Below are 23995 nucleotides of genomic sequence, written 5' to 3'. Positions count from 1 at the left end.
CACTAGGTCCCCCCGTGTGGTTCTGGGATTTTTGCTCCCCTTCTTGTGATCATTTTGACCCCACGGGGTGAGATCTTGCGTGGAGCCCCAGATCGAGGGGGATTATCAGTGGTCTTTGTATGTCTTCCATTTCCTAATAATTGCTCCCACAGTTGATTTCTTCAAACCAAGCTGCTTACCTATTGCAGATTCAGTCTTCCCAGCCTGGTGCAGGTCTACAATTTTGTTTCTGGTGTCCTTTGACAGCTCTTTGTTCTTGGCCATAGTGGAGATTGGAGTGTGACTTTGAGGTTGTGGACATGTGTCTTTTATACTGATAACAAGTTCAAACAGGTGCCATTAATACAGGTAACGAGTGGAGGACAGAAGAGCCTCTTAAAGAATACCTACAGGTCTGTGAGAGCCAGAAATCTTGCTTGTTTGTAGGTGACCAAATACTTATTTTCCACCATAATTTGCAAATAAATTCATAAAAAATCCTACAATGTGATTTTCTGGATTTTCTTTCCTAATTTTGTCTGTCATAGTTGAAGTGTACCTATGATGAAAATTACAGGCCTCATCTTTTTAAGTGGGAGAACTTGCACAATTGGTGGCTAACTAAATACTTTTTTGCCCCACTGTATATTGTAACATTTTTTTTTTTTTAAAGAAATCCCGATATGTAACTGTATCCTTTTATTTTTTTCCCCATCACTAATGCTAGCTCCCTGCCAGGTTTACCTTGTATAGATATCGCCGTGGAGATGGGGAGAATCCACGAGTCCTATGAAGCTGGTGGATTAGAGTCTTATTGGGCCTGTGCTTTAATGGCTGTCGGAGGGAGAGCTGTGCTAATGATGCAGTAAGCCCCAGTATGGAGCTGCGTGACAGGGCTCGCTGCTGCGTGGTGTGGTGTCATGCTCTGAGAGGCCTGTGCTGCTGCTGTTCTGACACCACCACACTGTTAATTAGCCCGGACCGCCAAGCCTGGCAGGGCCAGCAGGATCGCAGCGGGGGCACAGGACATTGTGTGTGTGTGTGTGATGTATGCATGCAACCATGCATACATACATAATACACAGAGTATATCAAACATTAGGAACACCTTCCTAATATTGAGCTGCATCCCCCTTTGCCCCCTTTGCCCTCAGAACAGCCTTAATTCATTGGGGCGTAGACTATACAAGGTATTAAAAGCTTTTCACAGGGATGCTGGCCCATGTTGACTCCAATGCTTGAAGTCAGTCCAGCCAAGTTGCTGAACCATTCTTGATACACACAGAAAACTGTCAAAAACACAGGAGTGTTGCAGTTCTTGACACAAAACGGTGTGCCTGGCACCTACTGCCATACCCAGTTCAAAGGCACTTACATATTTTTGTCTTGGCCATTCACCCTCTGAATGGCAGACATACACAATCCATGCCTCAATTGTCTCAAGGCTTAAAAATCCTTCTTTAACCTGTTTCCTCCCCCTTTATCTACACTGACTGAAGTGGTGACATCAATAAGGGATCATAGCTTTAGTTTGGATTCACCTGGTTTGTCTTTTTTTAATATGAGCGTGACCAAAGCGTGTGTGTGGTTAGGGTTGTCATGATACCAGATTTTCCATGGCAAAAAAATAAAACACTGAGCAGACTGAACTCGATGGTCCTTGAAAAAATGACTTTCTATAAAATATATATATATTTTCGACATTGACTGTTTTCCCCCCAAAACAAGTCTGCTTCATATTTTGTTTCCTTAACACGGTATTTCGGATGAATTGCAATATTAGCATCATGACAACCCTAGTGGATGTGGAGGGGGGGTTAAATACCTCGGAATGTTATTGTTTGTGGGAGGGAGATTACAGTAAACATGCTCTTTTAATCACACCAGGGGCTTACAGAGTGTGTTTGTGATGACAGCAAATGTGTTACTGTGAATATGTCTGTGATCGAAGTACACTGTGTGTCTGTGTGTAATGCTGACACTGTGATGAGGGATTATAATAGACATAGATATTAAAATGTGTATAGGGTGGGTAGTGATTACACAATTGTTTGCATGCTTGTGTATATATGTGCTTTCTTGTGTGTGTGTCCTCTGTGATTCTTTTGGACGGCCCCGGACTGAGTTTGCCCAGGATTAATTGGCCTCCTTTGAGGAATAAAATCCCGGCCTGTCAATGGCCACTAATCCCGCTCCCTTAGGAAGGCCAGGGAAATAAATCTGATGGCCTTTTATCCTCCCCTCCTTCATCACACAGATTACTGGGCTCCTTCTCTGGCAGCGAGAAGCACCCAGTCATATCTGGCAGACACACACACGTGCACACACACAGACATGTGCGCGCATGCAAGCACGCACACTCTCTAGTCCCATGTAATTTAACGTCTGAGGCTGGTTTTAGTGGTTCTGCCCGTCTGTTTGAGTATTGCATTGTGTTTGGGTGGAAACTGGAGGAGCCAGAGCCATGGCGACTCTCACACTCTCCGTAATGGCCGTTGCTATGACTGAGAGCCAGTCTGCAATATGCATGCGCAAAGCAGTGGAAGTGCTGCTGAAAAGACCCAGCAGTCTGCTCTCTGAAAGGTGAATGGGCTAATCCATGTTGATTCAAAATGTCTGCCATCTGTTGGTTCTCGGCTGAATGTCAGATGGAGTACTCACGTAGGGTTTGTGGATGGGGGGGGGGGGTTGTGTGTGCAAGCACAGCTCCAGATCTCAGCCTAATGGTGGTGTAGTGGAGGGCTGTCTACAAAGCTAGTGTGTGTGCGCAGCTTGTGTGCCTAAGCTCAGCTGCGGTGTGCACAGTGATGCACAACCTGCTTTATCTCAGCTGGTCTGTGTAGTTGTGTGTTTGTTTGTGTGTGTGTGTGTGTGCGCGCACGTGTACATTGTATCTATATGTGTGCCTTCTCTCAGTTGGGCTGTGCAGTTGTGTCTGATCTTCAGGGTTACACTGTGTCTGTGTGACACTGTATATGTCACCTCAGCTGTGTGGCCACACAGTGCTGGACTCCCTCTGATTCAGTTGTCAGCTCTAATTTGTAAAGGTTCCTTTAACTGTGGCCCCATGATGCCGCCAGAGTCGCACACTGTTTGCATAAAGATCAAGATGACACTCCAAAAACTCTGCATCGCATTGCCTTTCATCCATACCAAATACCAATGCCCTCAGGAAAAGTCGAGCCGCATCGAAAAGAAAAGAACTGTGTATCCCATCTTGACTATAAAGCTTCTTTGTTATTTTTGTTTCTTGTGCTTTTTACACTGTAATCTACTATTTAATTGGCATCATGGATGATATGCGTTCAACACCATCGTGCCCACAAAGCTCATCACTAAGCTAAGGACCGTGGGACTAAACACCTCCCTCTGCAACTGGATCCTGCATTTCCTGGCGGGCTGACCCTAGGTGGTAAGGATAGGCAACAACACATCTGCCACACTGATCCTCAACACGGGGGCCCATCAGGGATCTGTGGTCAGTCCCCTCCTGTACTCCCTATTCACCCACTACTGGGTGGCCAAGCACGACTCCAACACCATCATTAAGTTTGTTGACGACATAACGGTGGTAGGCCTGACCACCGACAACAATGAGACAGCCTATAGGGAGGAGGTCAGAGACCTGGCAGTGTGGTGCAAGGACAACAACCTCTCCCTCAACATGAGCAAGACAAAGCAGATGATTGTGGACTACAGGAAAAGGAGGGCCGTACACGCCCCCATTCAGATCGACGGGGCTGTAGTGGAGCGGATCGAGAGCTTCAAATTCCTTGGTGTCCACATCACCAACACACTATCATGGTCCAAACACACCAAGAAAGTAGTTAAGAGGGCACGACAATGCCTTTTCCCCCTCAGGAGATTGAAAAGATTTGCCATGGGTCCCCAGATTCTCAAAAAGTTCTACAGCTGCACCATCGAGAGCATCCTGACTGGTTGCATCACTGCCTGGTATGGCAACTGCTCTGCCGCAGACCGCAAGGCACTACAGAGGGTATTGCATACGGCCCAGTACATCACTGGGGCCAAGCTTCCTGCCATCCTATATACTAGGCGGTGTCAGAGGAAGGCCCAAAGAATTGTCAAAGACTCCAGTCACTGAAGTCATAGACTGTTTTCTCTGCTACTGCACGGCAAGTGGTACCGGAGCGACAGGTCTAGGTCCAAAAGGCTCCTTAACAGCTTCTACCCCCTAAACATAAGACTGCTGAACAATTTGTTTTTACACTGCTGCTACTCGCTGTTTGTCTATCCATAGTCACTTTACCCATACCTACATGTACAAATTACCTTGACCAACCTGTACACCCGCACATTGACTCTGTACCCGTACCCCGTGTACATAGTCGCATTATAGTTATTTTGTGTTACTCTCGTATTAAATGTTTTACTTTAGTTAGTAATTATTTTCTTAACTCTATTTTCTTAACTGCATTGTTGCAAGTAAGCATTTCACGTTAAGGTCTACAGTCATGGCCAAAAGTTTTGAGAATGGCACAAATATACATTTTCACAAAGACTGCTTCCTCAATTTGTCTGATGGCAATTTCGATATACTCCAGAATGTTATGAAGAGTGATCAGATGAATGAAGTCCCTCTTTGCCATGCAAATGAACTGAATCCCCCAAAATCATTTCCACTGCATTTCAGCCCTGCCACAAAAGAAACAGCTGTCATCATGTCAGTGATTCTCTCAAGATGACCTTTAAAATGGTAAAAGATACATGTATGTTTGAGGAATTTTAATTATGAGATTTCTGTTGTTTGAATTTGGCGCTCTGTACTTTCACTGGCTGTTGTCATATCAATCCCGTTAACTTCTTAGGGCTGCAATCATGTTAACACAGGTGTGAGTGTTGACGAGGACAAGGCTGGAGATCACTCTGTCATGCTGATTGAGTTCGAATAACAGACTGAAAGCTTCAAAAGGAGGGTGGTGCTTGGGATCATTGTTCTTCCTCTGTCAAACATGGTTGCCTGCAAGGAAACATGTGCCGTCGTGTTCTTGCTTTGCACAAAAAGGGCTTCACAGGCAAGGATATTGCTGTAAGTAAGATTGCACCTAAATCAACCATTTATCGGATCATCAAGAACTTCAAGAAGAGCGGTTCAATTGTTGTGAAGAAGGCTTCAGGGCACCCAAGAAAGTCCAGCAGGCGCCAGGACTGTCTCCTAAAGTTGATTCAGCTGCGGGATCGGGGCACCACCAGTACAGAGCTTGCTCAGGAATGGCAGCAGGCAGGTGTGAGTGCATCTGCACGCACAGTGAGGCAAAGACTTTTGGAGGATGGTGTCAAGAAGGGCAGCAAAGAAGCCACTTTTCCAGGAAAAATATCAGGGATAGACTAATATTCTGCAAAAGGTACAGGGATTGGACTGCTGAGGACTGGGGTAAAGTCATTTTCTCTGAGTCCCCTTTCCGAATGTTTGGGGCATCCGGAAAAAAGCTAGTCCGGAGAAGACCAGGTGAGCTCTACCATCAGTCCTTTGTCATGCATCCTGAGACCATTCATTTGTGGGGTTGCTTCTCAGCCAAGGGAGTGGGCTCACTCACAATTTTTCCTAAGAACACAGCCATGAATAAAGAATAGTACTAACACATCCTCTGAGAGCATCTTCTCCCAATCATCCAGGAACAGTTTGGTGACGAACAATGCCTTTTCCAGCATGATGGCGCACCTTGCCATAAGGCAAAAGTGATAACTAAGTGGCTCGGGGAACAAAACATCAATATTTTTGGGTCCATGGCCAGGAAACTCCCCAGACCGTAATCCCATCGAGGACTTGTGGTCAATCCTCAAGTGGTGGGTGGACAAACAAAAACCCACAAATTCTGACAAACTCCAAGCATTGATTATACAAGAATGGGCTGCCATCAGTCAGAATGTGGCACAGAAGTTAATTGACAGCATGCCAGGGCGGATTGCAGAGGTCTTGAAAAAGAAGGGTCAACACGGCAAATATTGACTCTTTGTATCAACTTCATGTAATTGTCAATAAAAGCCTTTGACACTTATGAAATGCTTGTAATTATACTTCATAGTAACATCTGACAAAAATATGTAAAGACACTGAAGCAGCAAACTTTGTGAAAATTAATATTTGTGTCATTCTCAACTTTTGGCCATGACTGTACACCTGTTGTATTTGGCGCATGTGACAAACATAATGGGATTTGATTTGATAGAGGTAGTGAGTGTGCTTAAAATAGAGAGCGCTCACCCCTGACCTCCCACTGGCCAATAGCCTCCTGCCTACGGTAGCCCTGTAATCACAGTCACCTGTTGTATTCGGCGCATGTAATAAGTGCGGCCCTGAGTTTTCTCAGGTCAGCTCACATGGTCAGAAAAACTCCTGGCCATATATAATATGGGTAGAGGGATATTCTGCAGTATAGAAAAATAGAAAACTTTTACATTCCAGTGTCTCGAAATAGGTGTTGGAGGTCAAATCTGAAAACCTAGGGGTCAAATTGGGACATGTGAGCATAGATTGCAGTGTACATCGCCGAGTCCGTGGTCTAGTGCTAATGCTCCAGGCATAAAGGCATATACTGCTCTCCTCGCCATAGACTGGGGTTCAATCCCTGCTCCAACCCTCCAATCTATTTCTCCCACCTGCCTGTACCTCAATCCTTCCACTGCTAAAATGATTGCAGTCGAACGATTGCAATCATCCTTTATTGAGATTGACATTTTGCTGCGTACTTTATCTTCTGAATTGGTTATCTGCCATATCTCTGTGACCTTTTTTAGAGTGATAATCTCCTCTTTCTCTCTCCCCCACAGAGAGGTGTCGGTGCCGTCCATCATCATCCTCAACACGTCTAATGAGCAGTACTTCCTGCCCAGCGAGCCCGTGGAGACCCTGGAGCAGCTGGTTCACTTCATCAACAGTGTTCTAGACGGCTCCGCTCAGGTCCATAACTCCACTCTTCTCTGACTCCCCTCCGCCATTTTGGCTACAGCTGGTTTTCTTTTCCCTTCCCCTATTTATTTGACCATTCTAACTGCAACAAAAGCTCACATTGTTTGTGCAGCTGTCCAGGGTTTGTTTAGTCTTTATTTATCCTGGGAATTCCAATGAGACTGGATGGACACTTTGGCAATATCCTTTATTGAGATTGACATTTATGTTACATCGTTTTTCTTCTACGTAGCCTTTCTGCCATTACTCTGGCTCCTAAATATTTATTTACAGTGTCAGTATTTGGCATATAATGTATTCTAGTATCAGTATTTGGCATTATAATATACTACACTCAATGATTTATATGTACACTAGATGACATATGGGGGGCCCTGTGTTGAAGCCACCATGCCTCCATCTTGGCACCCCCCCTACCGTTGTAAAAAAAAAGAAGAATTTTTGGAAGCAATAGAAATGCATTTATACATTTCTCCCCTATTCATTCTATTAGAGACACCTTAATGCATACTTTTAAATTGTATTATGTGAGCTAAACATGTATATAAAAAATGAAAAAATATGTTTTAATTCCTTAAAGTATAATATTTAGAGATAACTTATAACTATCCCCAACTATTGTTGAAACATGTCATTGAAATACTATAGGATTCCATTAATTCCTATGGAGGAGTGCTCCTACTGGGTTGTACCAATATGGCCAACCGATGGCTTTAAAGCCTCTCAGTGGCCAATACATAGCATCAGCAATCAGGGGTTTCTATACATCATTGAATCCACTAAATGGCAGCTGGAAAAAGTGACATCCTTTCCCCCTCTTGTTTATTATAAAGTCACAGATTAATTCAACTGTAATCCAAACACACCGGAAGTCCTTCTCTTTCCCAGAGCGTTCAGCAGGTTTTTTTTTCCGCCTGGCAAAACAAACCAAAACCCCACCAAGTAAACAGCAGTGGAGAGTAAGAACCCTGTTCTGTTCCCCAGGCTCGTGCCAGCCCAGCCAGCTCACCTCATGGCTGCTATGCTGTCAAAGACTCTAATGAGGAAGCGCTGGCAGGCTGATCTCTCTCTCTCTCTCTCTCTCTCACACACACTCTCACTCTCTCTCTCTCACTCACATTCCAGTCTCCCCAGTGCTCCACTCTAACACCACATCCTCTGTCTGTGTGTTTCCCCTCAGGCCCAGGGAGGAGACGGCATGTTCCAGAGGGTCAAACGAGTGGCCTTCGATGCCAAGTCCACCATTATGGTGAGTGGCTGAGCACAATCAGCATTAGGCAAATAGCAGGGGGAAATGGGAAAACAGGATGATTGAGGGAGGATAAATTAGCCATGTATGCAGCATAGGTTAAATGTAGGCTGTCATGATGTCTCCATCAAAACAATTAAGAAAAAACAACATTTGGTTGCCGTTTTTCATTTGAATAATATTTCTCATGATATTTTCTGAATAGCAAGTAGAATATGGAGGGAAATAGCCCTCTGTACAATATCCTGTGTAGCTAGCTACAGTATGTGTTAGTGATGCACCGATATGACATTTTTGGCCGATACCGATATCCAATATTTTCCTTGCCAAAAAACCTGATGCCGATAACCGATATTTACAATTTTAGCGGCCTTTTAAGCATTCTAGTACAGTTAAATAGTTATTAACACACACAAATGGACGCACATGGACACACAAAACCTATTTCTTTCACTTACTTGCTGTTCCGTTGTTCAGTCGTTTCATTCTCAACCAGGATTTCTATGGAACGCCGTTTGGGTATTTGCTATTTGACATGTCAAATAACACAACATCTGTTTCAGTAGCTATAGTTAGCTAGCTAACTATATACTTGGTGTCATCTAAAATAACCCTAATTCATAAAACAGCTCTTATTTGATGGTGGGCGAACACATCTATGTGAAGCTAGCCACAATAAGGATTAGCCACACACAATTAAAGTATGGCATATTCTACTATTTGTATTAATTTGCATTACTGTCAATGACGTTCTTTTATTTTGAAGGAAAACCGCAAATTCCACTATTGTGACTAATCCTTATTGTGGCTAGCTTCACAACACATAACCCGGTGTGGTCGAGCCTCACGAGCCAGATTATAACGTTAGCTTTGGGCAACAGGGTTAAGTTGCTGACTAGCTAGTTATTTTCATCAACTGAAGTTCAATTTCAATAGGCGAACAACAAGTGGCAAGCTAGCTAATACTTACTCACAAGGATTCCTAAATCATTGCTAAGAATAATGAAAATGGCTGCAGGTTATTCTGGTCATTGTTTTCAGGCTGGTTGTATTGATGCTAGCTAGGTACCAAGCTAAATCTAGCTACCCCAGAAGATGCGGTCAAATAAATGATGCTTTATTACCGACACGGTATTGTAAACACATCGTTCGTGGCCGAGGTTGACTTTTTTTGTACAGCGTTGACAGTGCTACTGTATCTTTTTTGACACGCAAAGACCAAAACGGAGTTCCATAGTATGCATGTGGTGACGTTAATAGCAGTGACGCTATTACTGTGTAACTCCGATAGGGCAACATCTGAAAAATAGCGCACTTGGTAATGTGTACCGGTGCTCGACCAGTTAGCGAAAGCCAACATCACCCACGACAAAGAACGGTTGATTGTCAAGGGCAATGAATTCCATTATCTTGGCTTTAATGGATTTCACCTTTGATTTGTCTCGCTGAAATGTTGTTACTCTTTCAAATGACTGCTGACTTGTTGACTGCTCGATCCACACATCATACATTGTGGGCTAGTTTAGGAATGCTGTGTTGCACGTATAGCAACATTTTACGTGGCGTCATTATCAAATCAAATGTAATTTGTCACATACACATGGTTAGCAGATGTTGATGCGAGTGTAGCGAAATGCTTGCATTACGTCATGTACCGATGTTATATAGATAGGTATGCACGTCAGCTTTGACATCGGTTAAACTAGACTTGGGCCGATACCAATGTTGGCATTTTTAGCTAATATCGGTCGATTCCGATATGTTCACCGATATATCGTGCATCCCTAGTATGTGTCTTAAGGCCCACTATAAATTCCCCTGATAGTTACGTATGACAAGGAGATGACTCGTCAATAGAAGAGGAGTGGTGTATTGAAAAAGGAAGTTGCAATCGTGACAGAGAGAAAAGATGACAGAAAGAGAGGGAAGGGAATGAGGAAGGATAGAAAATAAATCTTTCTTTGAACTGTTGGAGCTGTTCTTATAGTACAATTAGACACTACACTACCACTTTCACACTCCATCCCCAGGTGACAGCACCAACTGGGTCAGGTGTTGTGCTCTGCCAGGAAGTTTTGTTAAGTGTTGATTGTGCACAGGTGTGGGTAATCAGTCAGTGAGGCAGCTTGCATAGCCGTGAGGCTGCTGCAGTTTGAGGGCCATTTGGGCCTTTGGTTTGAATCGTTATTTTTTGGGCATGCCTTTTTGTAGTTTCCTTTTTTGTGTTTATATTTTTGTCGTCACTAATTTGAACATCCATAACTTGTTTGAGCTGGCCGACAAAGGAGTCAAGACTGAGCTAGCCCTGGACCCAAGTAAGGTTGCTGTCTCCTGGGTAGATGCATACATCACGGTCCGCACACATCAAATCAGGTTATAGCTAGGCCTAGCACCCCTAGACTTAGCCTACTGACTTTACTACACTCGCTAACTAGTTGGTTTTGTAACAGGGAGGACTAGTGTTTATTTGGCTGACTGTGTGATATGAATGAAAATGGGATGTAGTAGCGTAATGCTATTCAGAAAGTAGACTGTACCCGAACCAAGAATAAACCTTAAAGGTGCCCTGAAATAGAAAATAAAATGATAGATTAGATTTAGAAAAACGCTAATATGGCAGGAAATATAAATTGATGGAAAATGGTCACCGAGGGGGGGAAAGAAAATCATTGCTTTTTTTTGCCTAAAATTACAATTTTGAAATGTTGTATAGAAGTTTCACAGTTGTTGTTTTTTGTGTGAAGTTCAAGCATGCCTCACTAAAATCTGTAATGGGAAAGAAGGATGTCGTTATTTTTTTCAGTCTGAATGTCATTATTTTTTATTGTGAAGCACTCAGTTGTTTCTTTTGAGTAGTGCCCCTGCTAGCCTTGGTCACTCACAGTGAACAAGATGAGCAAGCAGCCATCACCTTGCCCTCGGAGTGCACACAAACACACATCACTGCAAGGAAGCAACGGTCTGCATTAGACCCAATGACTCATGATGCTGCGTGAGTTAGCATAGCACATCCATCTTTAGCATTACACACGCCTGGCAATTACCATCCCTCTTCTTCCCCTGGCGTTGTCGGCAGGATTTCTCTTCCTTTCCTTCCTGGATGACAGCAGCCTTTGACCGAATGTCTTGCCTCTCGGCACATTGTCTCCCCTGCTACCCGCTCTATTAAGGCCCAATGATTCACTGCCACTCATCCATATTTTAGAGGAAGACATTGTGCGTCACTGGAGTAGTGCCTTGAGCTCATCTGTGCCCATAGGTGAGGCTAATTTAGGTTGGTTTATAAGGGAATGCTGAGCAAAGAGGGCAAATTATACAGAGTCATATTTGAGGTTCCTGGGGTTGTGTGTGTGACTGTGAGGGCCGTTTAGCTTGGTTTAGAAGGGAAAACTGAGCCAGGCAAGCATAAAAAGTGCATGTTAGGTAATGATATGTTTGGCATTGAATATGTGTTTATGTTTTGGGCTTATCGAGGGCATTGTTAGGATCTAATTATCAGAGTAAAAAACTCAACGGATGCTATGAAAGCTTAACCAAGTTTAATTCTTCCCAGAGGATCAATACAGCTGCATTAGACAAAACATGTTTCCACCACAAGTATATATACTCCAATTTAGGCACTCCTCCTTCTCTCCAATCCTTACATCTTTTATGGTTCGACAGGAAGACGAAGTCATGGGGTAATAAACCGTCCCTTCTCCCTTAAGGTGATCTGACCTGACTTCAAACCCCTTGATGTCTAACCCAAAGATCTCCACCCATAGCAATCATGTGACTGCCTCCCGGTTACCCAGCACATTCCAAAGCCATCTGGCTCCTACAGATAACAATGATGAAAAAAACAGTCTATAACCCCTCAGATACCATAGTCTTACTTCTGATGTGTCATGTGTCATGTTCCAAGTTTAACCCAGAATCCAACAGCATAAATATATTTTACTCTTTACCTTCTGTCCACCACTGCCAAACCTCCTCTCTCTTTCTCTCTCTATCAATCTCTCCATCTCTGCCAATCTCTCAATCTCTTCTTCTTTTCCCCCGATCACCCCTCCCTCCTCTCAGTCTGTGTTTCGCAGCTCACCAGTGCTGGGCTGTTTCCTGTTTGGTCTGCCACTGGGCGTGATCAGCCTGATGTGCTATGGCATCTGCACAGCCGAGTCGGACGATGGCCAGGAGGACATGGAGCTCATGAAGAGGGATGACGAGGAGGAGGAGGACGACGAGGAGGACGAGCCTCGGCAGGCCCCCGGGGAGCTGGAGGGCCCCGAGGAGGACGGAGAGAATGAGGAAGAGGAGGAGCAGGAAAAGAACCCGGACGACAAGAAAGCAGATTAATGTCAAGGGTAGTGGAGGCGGAGAAACAGGCCTAGTGACATACATGGAACTCAGACACATATCAACAATGTGTTGTTTTATATATTTTTCATCTTTATCATCCTTCCCCCCTGCCCTACTGTTTTCTTTTCGCAGACTGTTTTTTTTATTGCTATTGAATCTTATTAGTCAGTTAGGTCAGCCGCTGGGCAACGCACTAAAAAAATCATGTCCTTTGTTAAATTAGCCTTTTGGAAATGGAATTACAAAGATTAGTCATTGATAAGTGTTGCAGAGAAGAAAGGAAGGAAATAAGCCACATTTTAGCTAAATGTATTATTATCATTTCTTAAACAACCACTACACAGGGTCATTCCATACTTTGAATCAGGTAGCATTTGTGTAAAAAAAAAAAAAAAAAAAAAAGGTGACCCATTCTTCCTGTGTCCAATGGCACTGAAATATTTGATATTGATTTATACACTTTGTTCTGTTGGAATTTAGAATTCCCAAATCAAAGCTTTTGATTACTACCCCCCCCCCCCGCTGAATGTTGCAATTCACCCATAGTAGACTGCAGAGGAAGTGCCCATGAAGGAAAATTTGCCATAAAATGAATACTCATGCTTTTCAAATGGAATCTCATGTTTGTAACTCCAGACACTTATTCATAGAACAGTGTACAACAGTGGAAATGATGCAAACAATCACATAGAGCCCACAATCTGGATAATGTAAGGTTGAAGGGATGTCTGGCTTATTTACCCTGCTGTAGTTTTAAATAGACACACTGTACAGTAAGTAGTTTTTTTCTCTATTTTAGATGGCCAGTGGTTCATGTAATGGGAGACAGGCTTAATGACATCAATATGGGTTTGTGCATCTGAAATGGCACCCTATTCCCTATATAGTGCACTACTTTTGACCAGCTTGGCCAAAAGTAGTGCACTATATAGGGAATAGGGTGCCATTTCAGATGCAAACATGGAATGGTTATACACTTGAAGACAATGGCTGATCAGATTCAAAATGGTGGCTCTTTGCTCTCCTCTGAAAGATCTTCACCACCTGTTGTCCATCACTAGTTCTGGTAGGCTACGTTTCTGGGAAGGAAATGGTATCAGATTGCATAGAAATGCACTGAGATTACAATACAATTCAGTGTGAGTTTACTCAATGCACTGACAAAATCCTGTTGGGAGTTTTTACAGTACTTAATGACAGTACATTGCAATAAAAGGGTCATGTGGCGTTTAAAGGGGTACACTGTCGTTTATATTCTTAGTCCTACATAAGAATTGCATGACAAACAATGTATATGATATGACTCACGGTTGATGAGCAATGCCAGATCAACTACTACAACGGTTTATCTTATGGATACATGGCATACTGATGTTTAATGAAATGTTAGATCAAGGTCATATAAGTATTACGAAAAACATGATCTCCAGCCCTCTCGTTAAGTTACCCAGTGAAACTATTATATTACATAACAATTGTTACGTTTCTGTTAAACTTTTTTCTTTAGCGGATTTCATAGACGTGTTGATAGTTTAGAAACAAAACCGACACGTGTGCGACTCTAGGGCAAAACAAATTGTGTTAGATTGATGACAAAATGTTATATATTTACACTCCAATGTTTATCGAAAACAATACATTTGCACAATGAGCACTTATCTCAAATAGATCGTTACAGTTGTTAGTTGGCTAGCAAATTTGAGCCATATTAGCATAGACATGACTTCAGTCTAAGCACCTCAAAAGACATGGTATCAAGAACAAGATAAAACTAGCTACCTACGATTCCCCACATGGTAGTAGCTTCTTGTCATTGTTGCTAGCTATCTGGCCATCCAGAATCACAACACACAACACACTGCCCCATTGAAGCGCGCGCATAGTTTTCGTGACGTCAGCTAAAACATCTATTGTGCTTGTGTCTAGCGTTTAGTTGACAAAATTAGGCACCCGAACCCAAGTACTAATCTTGGTTTTCAGAAGACAACTGTGAAACTGCACTATGGAAACCAACATGCCCTTGCCTTGCATTCTGGTCATTGTAGTTGCCTACCATTCTCTGCCAAACTTTGCTCATTGGGTTTGAATTGAGATTGTCACAATTTATTACTGGTTTGAAATAAAGATTGTCCTCTTTTTCTTGTTGACTTGACGCCTGTTTGTTCTTCACTGAAACACTGTTATGTATACTTCAGAGGAGGCTGGTGGGGGAGCCATAGGAGGACGGGCTCATTGTAATGGCTGGAATGGAATAAATGGAACAGTCAAACGGGGTTTACAAATGTTTGATAACTTTCCATTTATTCCATTCCAGCTATTACAATGAGCCTGCCCTCCTACACATGTGATACTCTCCCTCCATCTCCCTCTCATTCAATCTCTCTATATATTTTTTATATCCTCCTTCCACACTTATTTTCCCTGCTCTTTGCTATTATAATGTAATTCTAGGTAGACACATCTACTCAATTATTGCTGATATAATCAACTTTGGGAGATCTACGTCTGGCACAGAGGCTAATTGCATTACTTTCAATGCAAAACTAATTTATTTCCTTTCCCGAGGGAACAACAATGTACAAAAGTCAAACTCTCAAGACTTGCATCCAGAAAATGAAAAGGCACCTCATAGGCCTTCAAACTCATACTTTCAACAGGAAAACATGGAAAGCCCCCATGCAAAAGGAGTTGGAAATATGAAACTCAATACATTGCATTTTCCCCTTAGATGAGTGCGGTTTGTTTTTCCAGGTCTGATTTAAAGGAGAAGACAACATTTTCCTTTGGGTTGTCATTAGATGGATGAATTACGACCAGAATGGGAGATAATAACTACACTAGAATCAGTGCCATTGTGTGTTGCTCATGAAAAAAGTAATTCATCGCTCAATTACCTCGCCCTATAGCGAGAACGAGTTTCATTGTGTGTTAAATGAAGGAGGCGAGCTCGCTGTCTCTAACTACCCCTGCAAAGACTTTCACAAAACCAACAATCTAAATCACTGGACAAGGGTGATTACGTTTCGGCTTCATTTTCTTACCTATGCTGCATGTTTAAATAGCAAACAAATGAGGCCGGACAAAGTTGAATTACTGTTTAACGGATGCCCCGCCTCACTTTTCTCCACACCCCGGAAAAAAAACATTGGAGGTGTTATTTTTTTGGCCAATACATGCGGCTCTTTGTTCATAATGCACTGTCTGCTCTCCCTTGAGGCTTTCCCAAGTTGACGCCCAAGAGACCAAACAGCCTCACACAGGCCACAAACCGGCTGCGCGCTTTCGCAATCGTGCATAAATTAATTTAGCCCCCCTCCCCCCCTAGCACTTGCTAGCTAACATTAATTTGTCCTGGGATATAAACATTGAGTTGTTATGTTACATGAAATGCACAAGGACCTCTACTCCGACAATTAATCCACACATAAAACAGCCAACCGAATGTTTCTAGTCATCTCTCCTCCCAGGCTTTTTCATCTTTGAATTTATATGGTGATCCATCTAAACTTTCATTGTATTACCACACAACCGGCAACAAAGTTCCTCTTTCAATCATCCACGTGGGTATAATTATCCAGTTAGAGCTAGGCAGAATACTGCCCCCTTTGGAGGAATTGCGTGCCCATAGTAAACAGAAAAAAAATCAGTCCAAAATTGCTAATATATGCATATAATAATTATTATTGAATAGAAAACACTATAAAGCTTCTAAAACCGTTCAAATTATGTCTGTATGTAAAGCAGAACTCTCAGGGCAGCCATTCTCCCAAACTCTCTCTTGTCATCAGAAAAGTTGGGTCAACTTTGACGTCATCGCCCCCACCCTACCCAACCAGCTACGGATCTGGGAACAGTTTCTATCTCTTCAGCGCGATGTCGCCTTTCAATGGGGCGTTTCATTGTGAGAATCGCGCGCTCTCTCACCTTTTGGCGGGCTGAAACCTTCGGGTCACGCGAAAATACATGTACTTTCATGCATGCGCGCGTCGGGTCCGGAGCTCTCTTTCTTTCAGGGTTGACCAAATGATGTCGGTTTGTCTGTTCGAGCTAAGAATTGTTTTGCACGTTTAGTACATGCTAAAGCTTGATTCTGCACTTAGTTTGACCAGTTTAGTCGACATATAATATGTAATTTTGAAGTTTTGATGCGCATCCACTAGAATTTTGGCTGCATTTCAGACGGAATTTGTCGCGTTTGATAGCCCAAAGACACAGACTTGAAAACCAAACGCAGTTTTTGGTAAGTATGACTCCTTGCACGGCTTCTGATCGAAGAACATCAAAGGTAAGGGAATATCTATGTGGTCATTTTTGTGTTTCTGTGGACTCCAACATAGAGGAGACATAATGCTATTGTCTGAGCGCCGTCTCATATTATAGCCTAGTGAACGAATTGTGTAACGTTAAAAATAAATGTAACACAGCGGTTGCATTAAGAAGAAGTGTATCTTTCTATCTATATGTAGAACATGTATATTTAGTCAAAGTTTATGATGTGTATTGCTTGTTATCTGACTTTATCTGGCAGAGCTATCATCATTTCTCCGGACATTTGAGTAGCATTTTTTGAACATGGCGTCAATGTAAACAGAGATTTATGGATATAAATGGCATATTATTGAAAAAAACATAAATGTACTGTGTAACATGTCCTATTACTGTCATCTGATGAAGATTTTCAAAAGGTTAGAGAATTATTTTTCTTTTAATCCGGCGTTGGTTGATTGCATATTTTGTTCAAAATGGCTATTCAAATGAGCTGTGTCTTTGGTGGTGGTTTGACATAAATACGTGCTATGTTTTCGCCGTAAAACAGGTTAAACGTGGGACGTCCCTCATTATAAACAAACAATCGGTAAAATGTTATTGCATCATTTTCTGATATATTTGAAGCGATTCATAGACGAAACAAACATCTGGACTGGCCAGAGATTAGGGCATTCATCAGCAAAGACGCAGTGTAAACTGATAGTATTTTGGACAACCAAATTGAAGTCAAAATGATTGATGAAATCGAAGTGTGTCAGCTGTATGGTGATTTGCGATTCATAACTTACATTTGACAGCTAGCTTGTCCAGCAAAGTGACTGGGATCGAATTGAGTCAGCTTGCTCTCTATAGATTGATGCTTCTAATTGTGCATGTTATAAACATGTTTTTTTTGTGATGAAAGGTTATACTCTATGGCTGGAGTTATGTATTTTTTTCCCACTGCTACATTAATTCGGCTGACCTAACTTGATTGACCCTCTTTCTACAAGGCCTACTAGTGTATGAGAGGCCTAATCGTATTTGTATGAATATTTTGTTAAGGCCTAGTCTAGATGCATTCAGGTAATAAACTCATGCATAATTTTAATTTGATTACAATGATTTATTGTTCATCATTCTTGAATTTGTTAGACTATACAATTTAGTAGATTAATGAACTGATAATACATTACTTTTGTTTTTACATGATAGAATATTGCATTCTATTATACATCCATCCTGTGTGAATAATGTTCATTAATGTTAATTTGTGTATTAATAATAATAATCTGAAAATCATTCTGAAATTGAATATTTTGCCTATTGTTCATGTCCATATAGCCTAGAACAAGGTGGTAAAGTTGTTATTCCTTATCCACCTTATTATTTTTATTTTATTGCTCGCTCACCTTACTTTTCTGGGGGGGAAGTCTGTTAAACAGTGAATACATTTGGTCTGGCCTAATGGTAGAATACATTCTGTAGCAATTACTTTTAGTCTCATTCACAGACCCATTTAACAGTTTGAGGTCAGCATGATGTTTAAAGTGACAAATATATTGACATAATATTTGCCAGTTAATAACAATGGTTGATATACACTGTGTATACAAAACATTAAGAAAATCCACTTCAATCAGCATTAAATCCACTTCAATCAGTGTAGATGAAGGTGAGGAGGCAGGTTAAAGAAGGATTGTTAAGCCTTGAGACAATTGAGACATGGATGGTGTGTGTGTGCCATTCAGAGGGTAAATGGGCAAGACAAAAGATCTAAGTGCCTTTGAACGGGGTATGGTAGTAGGTTCCAGGCGCCCCGGTTTGTGTCAAGAACTGCAACTTTGCTGGGTCTGTGAACATAATGGCACCGGAGGAGATGGCTGCCGTTTTACAGTCCCCTGACCAAGTGTGCTATTGTGTGCTATTGTGTGTGTTATTTGTAACTTATTTTGTACATAATGTTTCTGCCACCGTTGGTTATGACCGAAAAGAGCTTCTAGATATCAGGACAGCGATTACTCACCCCGTACAGGAAGAAGATAACTTTTTCTGGGTACGAGTCGGACGCCAAGGATTTACTCCAGACACTCGACAAGGCCCTCGTCCCCGTCATTCGCAGGAGAAAGAGAAGGAGATATTGGGGACGTAGGTCTGCGTGCCTTGTAAGGATCCGACGGCGAGTGGGTAATCTGTCTTTACCATTGATCCTTTCCCACCCTGCACTGTGAATGTTTACACGGTGTGTTCAATAAAGACATGAAAACTTGTTTGTATGTATTAACTGTATTTGTTAGTTGTTGTGACCTAGATGAAGTACAGATCAAAGTTTAGGACCAATTTATGAGGAACTCCAGGTATTTCCAAAGTATTCAAATACTTTTTCTTGCCACTCTGTCGACAGGATAGAACAGCAGCCTCTGGTAAGACAAGGGGTGGCGGTCTATGTGTAATTGTAAACAACAGCTGGTGCATGAAATCTAAGTAAGTCTCAAGGTTTTGCTCGCATGAGTTAGAGAATCTCATGATAAGTTATAGACCACACTATTTACCAAGAGAGTTTTCATCTATATTCTTCGTAGCTATCTATTTACCACCAAAAACCAATGCTGGCACTAAGACTGCACTCAATAAGCTGTATACCGCCATAAGCAAATAGGAAGACGCTCATCCAGAGGCAGCGCTCCTAGTACCCAGGGACTTTAATTGCAGGAAAACTTCATCCATTTTACTTAATTTCTAGCAGCATGTTAAATGTGCAACCAGAGGGAAACAAACTAGACCACCTTTACTCCACACACAGAGACACATACAAAGCGTTCCCTCACCCTCCATCTGGCAAATCTGACCATAATTCCTCCTGATTCCTACTTACAAGCAAAACATGAAAGCAGGAAGCACCAGTGACTCTGTAAATAAAAGGTGGTCAGCGGCTAAGCTACAGGACTGTTTTGCTAGCACAAATTGGAATATGAATTCTTCAGATAGTAAGTGCATCAATGACATCGTCCCCACAGTGACTGTACATATGTACATACTCCAACCAGAATCCATGGATTTCTTTTTTTTTCTTTATTTTTTTTAAACTCTGTTTATTAAGTTTTACACACACACAGACAAGACAAAGCAATATAAATAATATACTCAACTAGAAAAAAAAATACAAATAAAAAAAAAAATAGCTTTAAAGATACCATACTTTAGACAAGTTAAACATACTAGGCAGAAGGCTACAGAGGTTAAAGGGCAATCTATAGTACAGGGACAGAGCAAACACCTCACCATTGTTCCCGTAAACAGTCAAGGGATAAGGGTGGAGAAATGCAACCACTCACAGAGAGTCATGGCCACAGACCGACCATCCACTGGACAGAAAAAAAGTTTACAATGCTTTAAAACAAAAAAATAAAAAAATGATTAGTCATGTAGGCGTGAACAAAATGTAAAAATAACTGGGAAAAACAAGCTCACACTTCAGTCTCTGCCCGAGCAAGATGAACAAGGCATCTGCCGATCGCAATCAATAAGCACATGGACCTTAATGCCCCCCCCCCAGCAAAAACACAGAGAGAGGCTCCTCCAACCCTTAAGTCACAGACTTATTTTAGTATTAATTGGAATGCCATTAGAGGATGGACTGTTTAAAGTAAGACCGGAATGGAGCCGAAGCCTCATCAAACAGTTTGGGGTTCCCACGTGAATTGAATTGAATTTTTTTCTACTTTCAGAGAGCACAACACATCCCTCACCCAATATTTATAAGATGGGGGAGCTGCCATCTTCCAGTTCTGTAGTATTAGCCGTCTAGCTAAAATAGTTGTATAAGCAACAGTGTCCGACTGGATTCTTGATAGGGGGTACCCATATGCAGTACTCCAAAAAGGGCTGTAAGGGGAGACGGATCTATAACAGTGCCATATATATCAGAGAAACATTTAAATATTAATTCCCAGAAACCTGACAGTTTATGACAGCCCCAAAACATATGCAACAGTGTGGCTGGTTCCACTTTACATCTGACACAGGTAGGATCAAAATCAGAGAATATTCTTCCAAGTTTGGCCCCCGACCAGTGGATACGGTGAACCCTGTGCAGCACAGATTCCCAGGCGTCTTCCCCAAGTTCCTCCGCCAAATCCTTTTCCCATCAAGTCTTTAAAGGCACCAAAGAAGGGTTCTGTAAGTCATGAATGATTGCATATACATCTAAAATTGCGCCCCTAGGAAGCTTGTTCAGCTCCAAGATGCTCTCTATAGCTGTATTCGCAGGCCTATTGGGAAATCCAGGTGTGTTAGCCCTGACAAAGTTTCTAGTCTGGAGATAGCGGAAAAAGTGGGATTGGGGGAGATTGAACTTTTCCTGCAGCTGAGAGAAAGAGGAAAATGTATCATCAAAGAATAATTGGGCTAGCGAGGAGCGGCCTAGTGAGTGCCAAATGCCAAAAGCCCCATCATTCAAAGATGGAGGAAATACAATGTTCTGATTGATTGGGCCTGATAGAGAAAAGCCTCGGAGGCTAAAGGCTAAACGGAACTGATTCCAAATTTTAAGAGACTGCTTTACAATTGGGTTGACACACCTTTTGCCTAGGGACACTGGGAGAGACGAGCACAGCACAGAGGAAAGTGCTGCAGGTTTACACGATTCAGACTCCATCTGGACCCAGAGTGGTCTAGGGCCAGTAGGATCAGTCTGCAGCCAGTACAGAGCGGCTCTGAAATTTGCAGCCCAGTAGTATGTCTGAAAATTTGGTAGAGCTAAACCCCCCAATGACCTAGGCTTCTGTAAATGTTTTCTACCAATCCGTGGTACCTTGCCATCCCAAATAAAATGCATGAATGTTTGATCCAGTGAAATAAAAAAAGATTTTGGAATAAAAATGGGTAAACATTGAAATAAATATAAAAAATCATTTTAATGACATTAATCCTTCCGATAAGAGAAAGGGGTAGCGAATTCCAAAAAGTAAAAGATTGTTTCAATCTGTCTGCTAGAGCAACAAAGTTTTCCTGAAACAAATTTGAATATTTCCTTGTCACTTTTACGCCCAAGTAAGTGAATTGATCCCGGAAAATCCTAAACTGAGAACTTGTAAAAGAGCACTTTAAAGCAGCCTTGTTTACCAGAAAAAGCTCACTCTTGCCTAGATTCAGCTTGTACCCTGAGATTGATCCAAACTTTTTAAGAACAGATAGGGCATGTGGCAATGAGGTATCGGGGTTGGAGATAAACAAAAGGAGGTCGTCAGCATATAGCGAGACTTTCTGCTCCCAGCCCGCCCTAATTATGCCTTGAATGGCATCATTAGAGCGTAGTGCAATGGGAGTCTGTGGATGGTCGGTCTGTGGCCATGACTCTCTGTGAGTGGTTGCATTTCTCCACCCTTATCCCTTGACTGTTTACGGGAACAATGGTGAGGTGTTTGCTCTGTCCCTGTACTATAGATTGCAAAGGCTCGATTTGCCAAAGCAAACAACAAGGGGGAGAGTGGGCAACCCTGTCTGGATCCGCGGTGCAAGGGAATATAATCAGAGGACAAGTTATTAGTCCGTACCGAAGCCATGGGGGAAAAATAAATAATCTTTATCCACGCAATGAATTTGGGGCCAAAGCCAAATCTATAAAGGGCAGCTGTTAGGTAATCCCACTCAACGCGGTCAAACGCTTTTTCGGCATCAAGTGAGACCACCACCTCCGGGTCCTCCGAAGCTGAGGAGTACAGTGTATTCATAATGCGCCTAATATTGAAAAATAAATGCCTATTTCAGTCTGGTCAGAGTGTATTACTTGGTGCAGCAAGCCTTCCATACGGAAGGCTAAAAGCTTAGCTAGGATTTTGTAATCACAGTTTAAAAGCGAGATTGGGCGATAGGATCCACATTCCAGGGAGTCTTTGTTTTTCTTTAGTAGTAATGAAATTGAAGCCTGATAAAGACTAGGCGGTAGCTTTGAAGTATTGAGGCACTCTGCAAATAGTTGAGACAAGAATGGGCAAAGCAGACCAGAAAACGTCCTGTAAAATTCGGTTGGAAAACCATCCGGACCTGGTGATTTACCACTTTTCATTGCGGACACTGCTGTTGCAATCTCCTCAAGCGTAAATTCTGCTTCTAGACAGTCATGGGAGTCTGTATCAATTGAAGGCATATTCAAGCCATTAAAGAAGGAGTCAATCAGCAAGGGGTCTTGAGGGGATTCAGAGGTGTATAGCGCAGAGTAAAATTGTTTAAATTGATCATTGATCTCTTTATGTATAACTGTGGTGGCACCAGACGGAGTCCTTATTTGTGGGATTAAACGTGAGGCCTCAGATTTACGGATCTGATGCGCAAGGAGTTTACTGGCCTTGTCGCCTTGTTCATAGACTTTGTATCAAGCTCGCAAGAGTAACTGTTCAGCTTGACTGGTAGAAAGCTCATCAAATTCAGATTGGAGTAGTTGGCGCTCTTTATGCAGATCAGAGGAAGGATCCGTAGCATACTTCTCATCCAGTGTGGCTATGGACTCGCTCAGGTCCCGAAGTCACTGGGAGCGAACTCTGTTTTGGTTGGCTGTATAAGAAATAATTTGGCCACGTAGGTATGCTTTGAGAGACTTCCATATGGTAGAGCAGGACATACCTGGTGTTGAATTAGTTTATAGGAATAAGGTGATTTCAGAAGAAATGAAATTGACAAACTCCTTATCTGAGAGTAAAATGGGGTTGAGACGCCATTGATAACACATAGGAGGTCGCTGGGGAAACTCTAGTTCAAGCACTAATGGTGAATGGTCAGAGATAACAATACTCTCGTAAGTACACTGCCGAAGGTTAGGCAGAAGTTTTTTGTCCAAAAAGAAGTAATCAATCCGGGAGTATGTTTGATGAACATGAAAATAAAAGGAATTACTGTCCATCTGTAGGATGTAGGAAACGCCAGGCCTCAAACATAGCATATTTCTGAAGAAAGGATGGAATAAGTAGGGCACATTTAGATGGGCCTGTATTTGTTTGTGAGGACTTGTCAAGAACTGGGGACATTTTACAGTTGAAATCCCCCCTAAAATCAACAAAAGAGAATCCAAATTAGGAATAGCAGACAGAAAGGAAGAAATGAAACTTGTGTCATCCCAATTGGGAGCATAAACACTAGCCAAAACAAGAGGGGTAGAAAACAGTTCACCGGTTACTATGACGTATCGTCCCTTAGGATCAGCAATAACCTCAGAAGCTACAAAGGGAGTAGCTTTATCAATCAGAATAGCAGCA

General features: G+C 42.2%; 2 protein-coding genes across 2 annotated transcripts in view; one reads left to right on the top strand and one right to left on the bottom strand.

Annotated features, from left to right (window-relative positions):
* The window catches only part of LOC118372805 (protein disulfide-isomerase TMX3), a 64735-nt gene extending 50091 nt beyond the window's left edge, over positions 1–14644 (top strand). The window contains exons 14-16 of the mRNA XM_035758809.2: positions 6772–6901; positions 8091–8159; positions 12222–14644. Of these exons, the coding sequence (XP_035614702.1) occupies positions 6772–6901; positions 8091–8159; positions 12222–12494 (472 nt within the window). The 3' untranslated portion in view covers positions 12495–14644. The remainder of the gene's footprint in view (positions 1–6771; positions 6902–8090; positions 8160–12221) is intronic.
* LOC118372813 (serine/threonine-protein kinase PRP4 homolog) overlaps positions 1–23995 on the bottom strand; it is a 349083-nt gene that overhangs the window by 110855 nt on the left and 214233 nt on the right. The gene's annotated exons all lie outside the window — the stretch shown is intronic.

The sequence above is a fragment of the Oncorhynchus keta genome, chromosome 4, assembly GCF_023373465.1.
Source record: "Oncorhynchus keta strain PuntledgeMale-10-30-2019 chromosome 4, Oket_V2, whole genome shotgun sequence".
Taxonomy (NCBI): Eukaryota; Metazoa; Chordata; class Actinopteri; order Salmoniformes; family Salmonidae; genus Oncorhynchus; species Oncorhynchus keta.
Note: the sequence above shows the minus strand (reverse complement) of the source record. Positions and strands in the feature narration are given on the sequence as shown.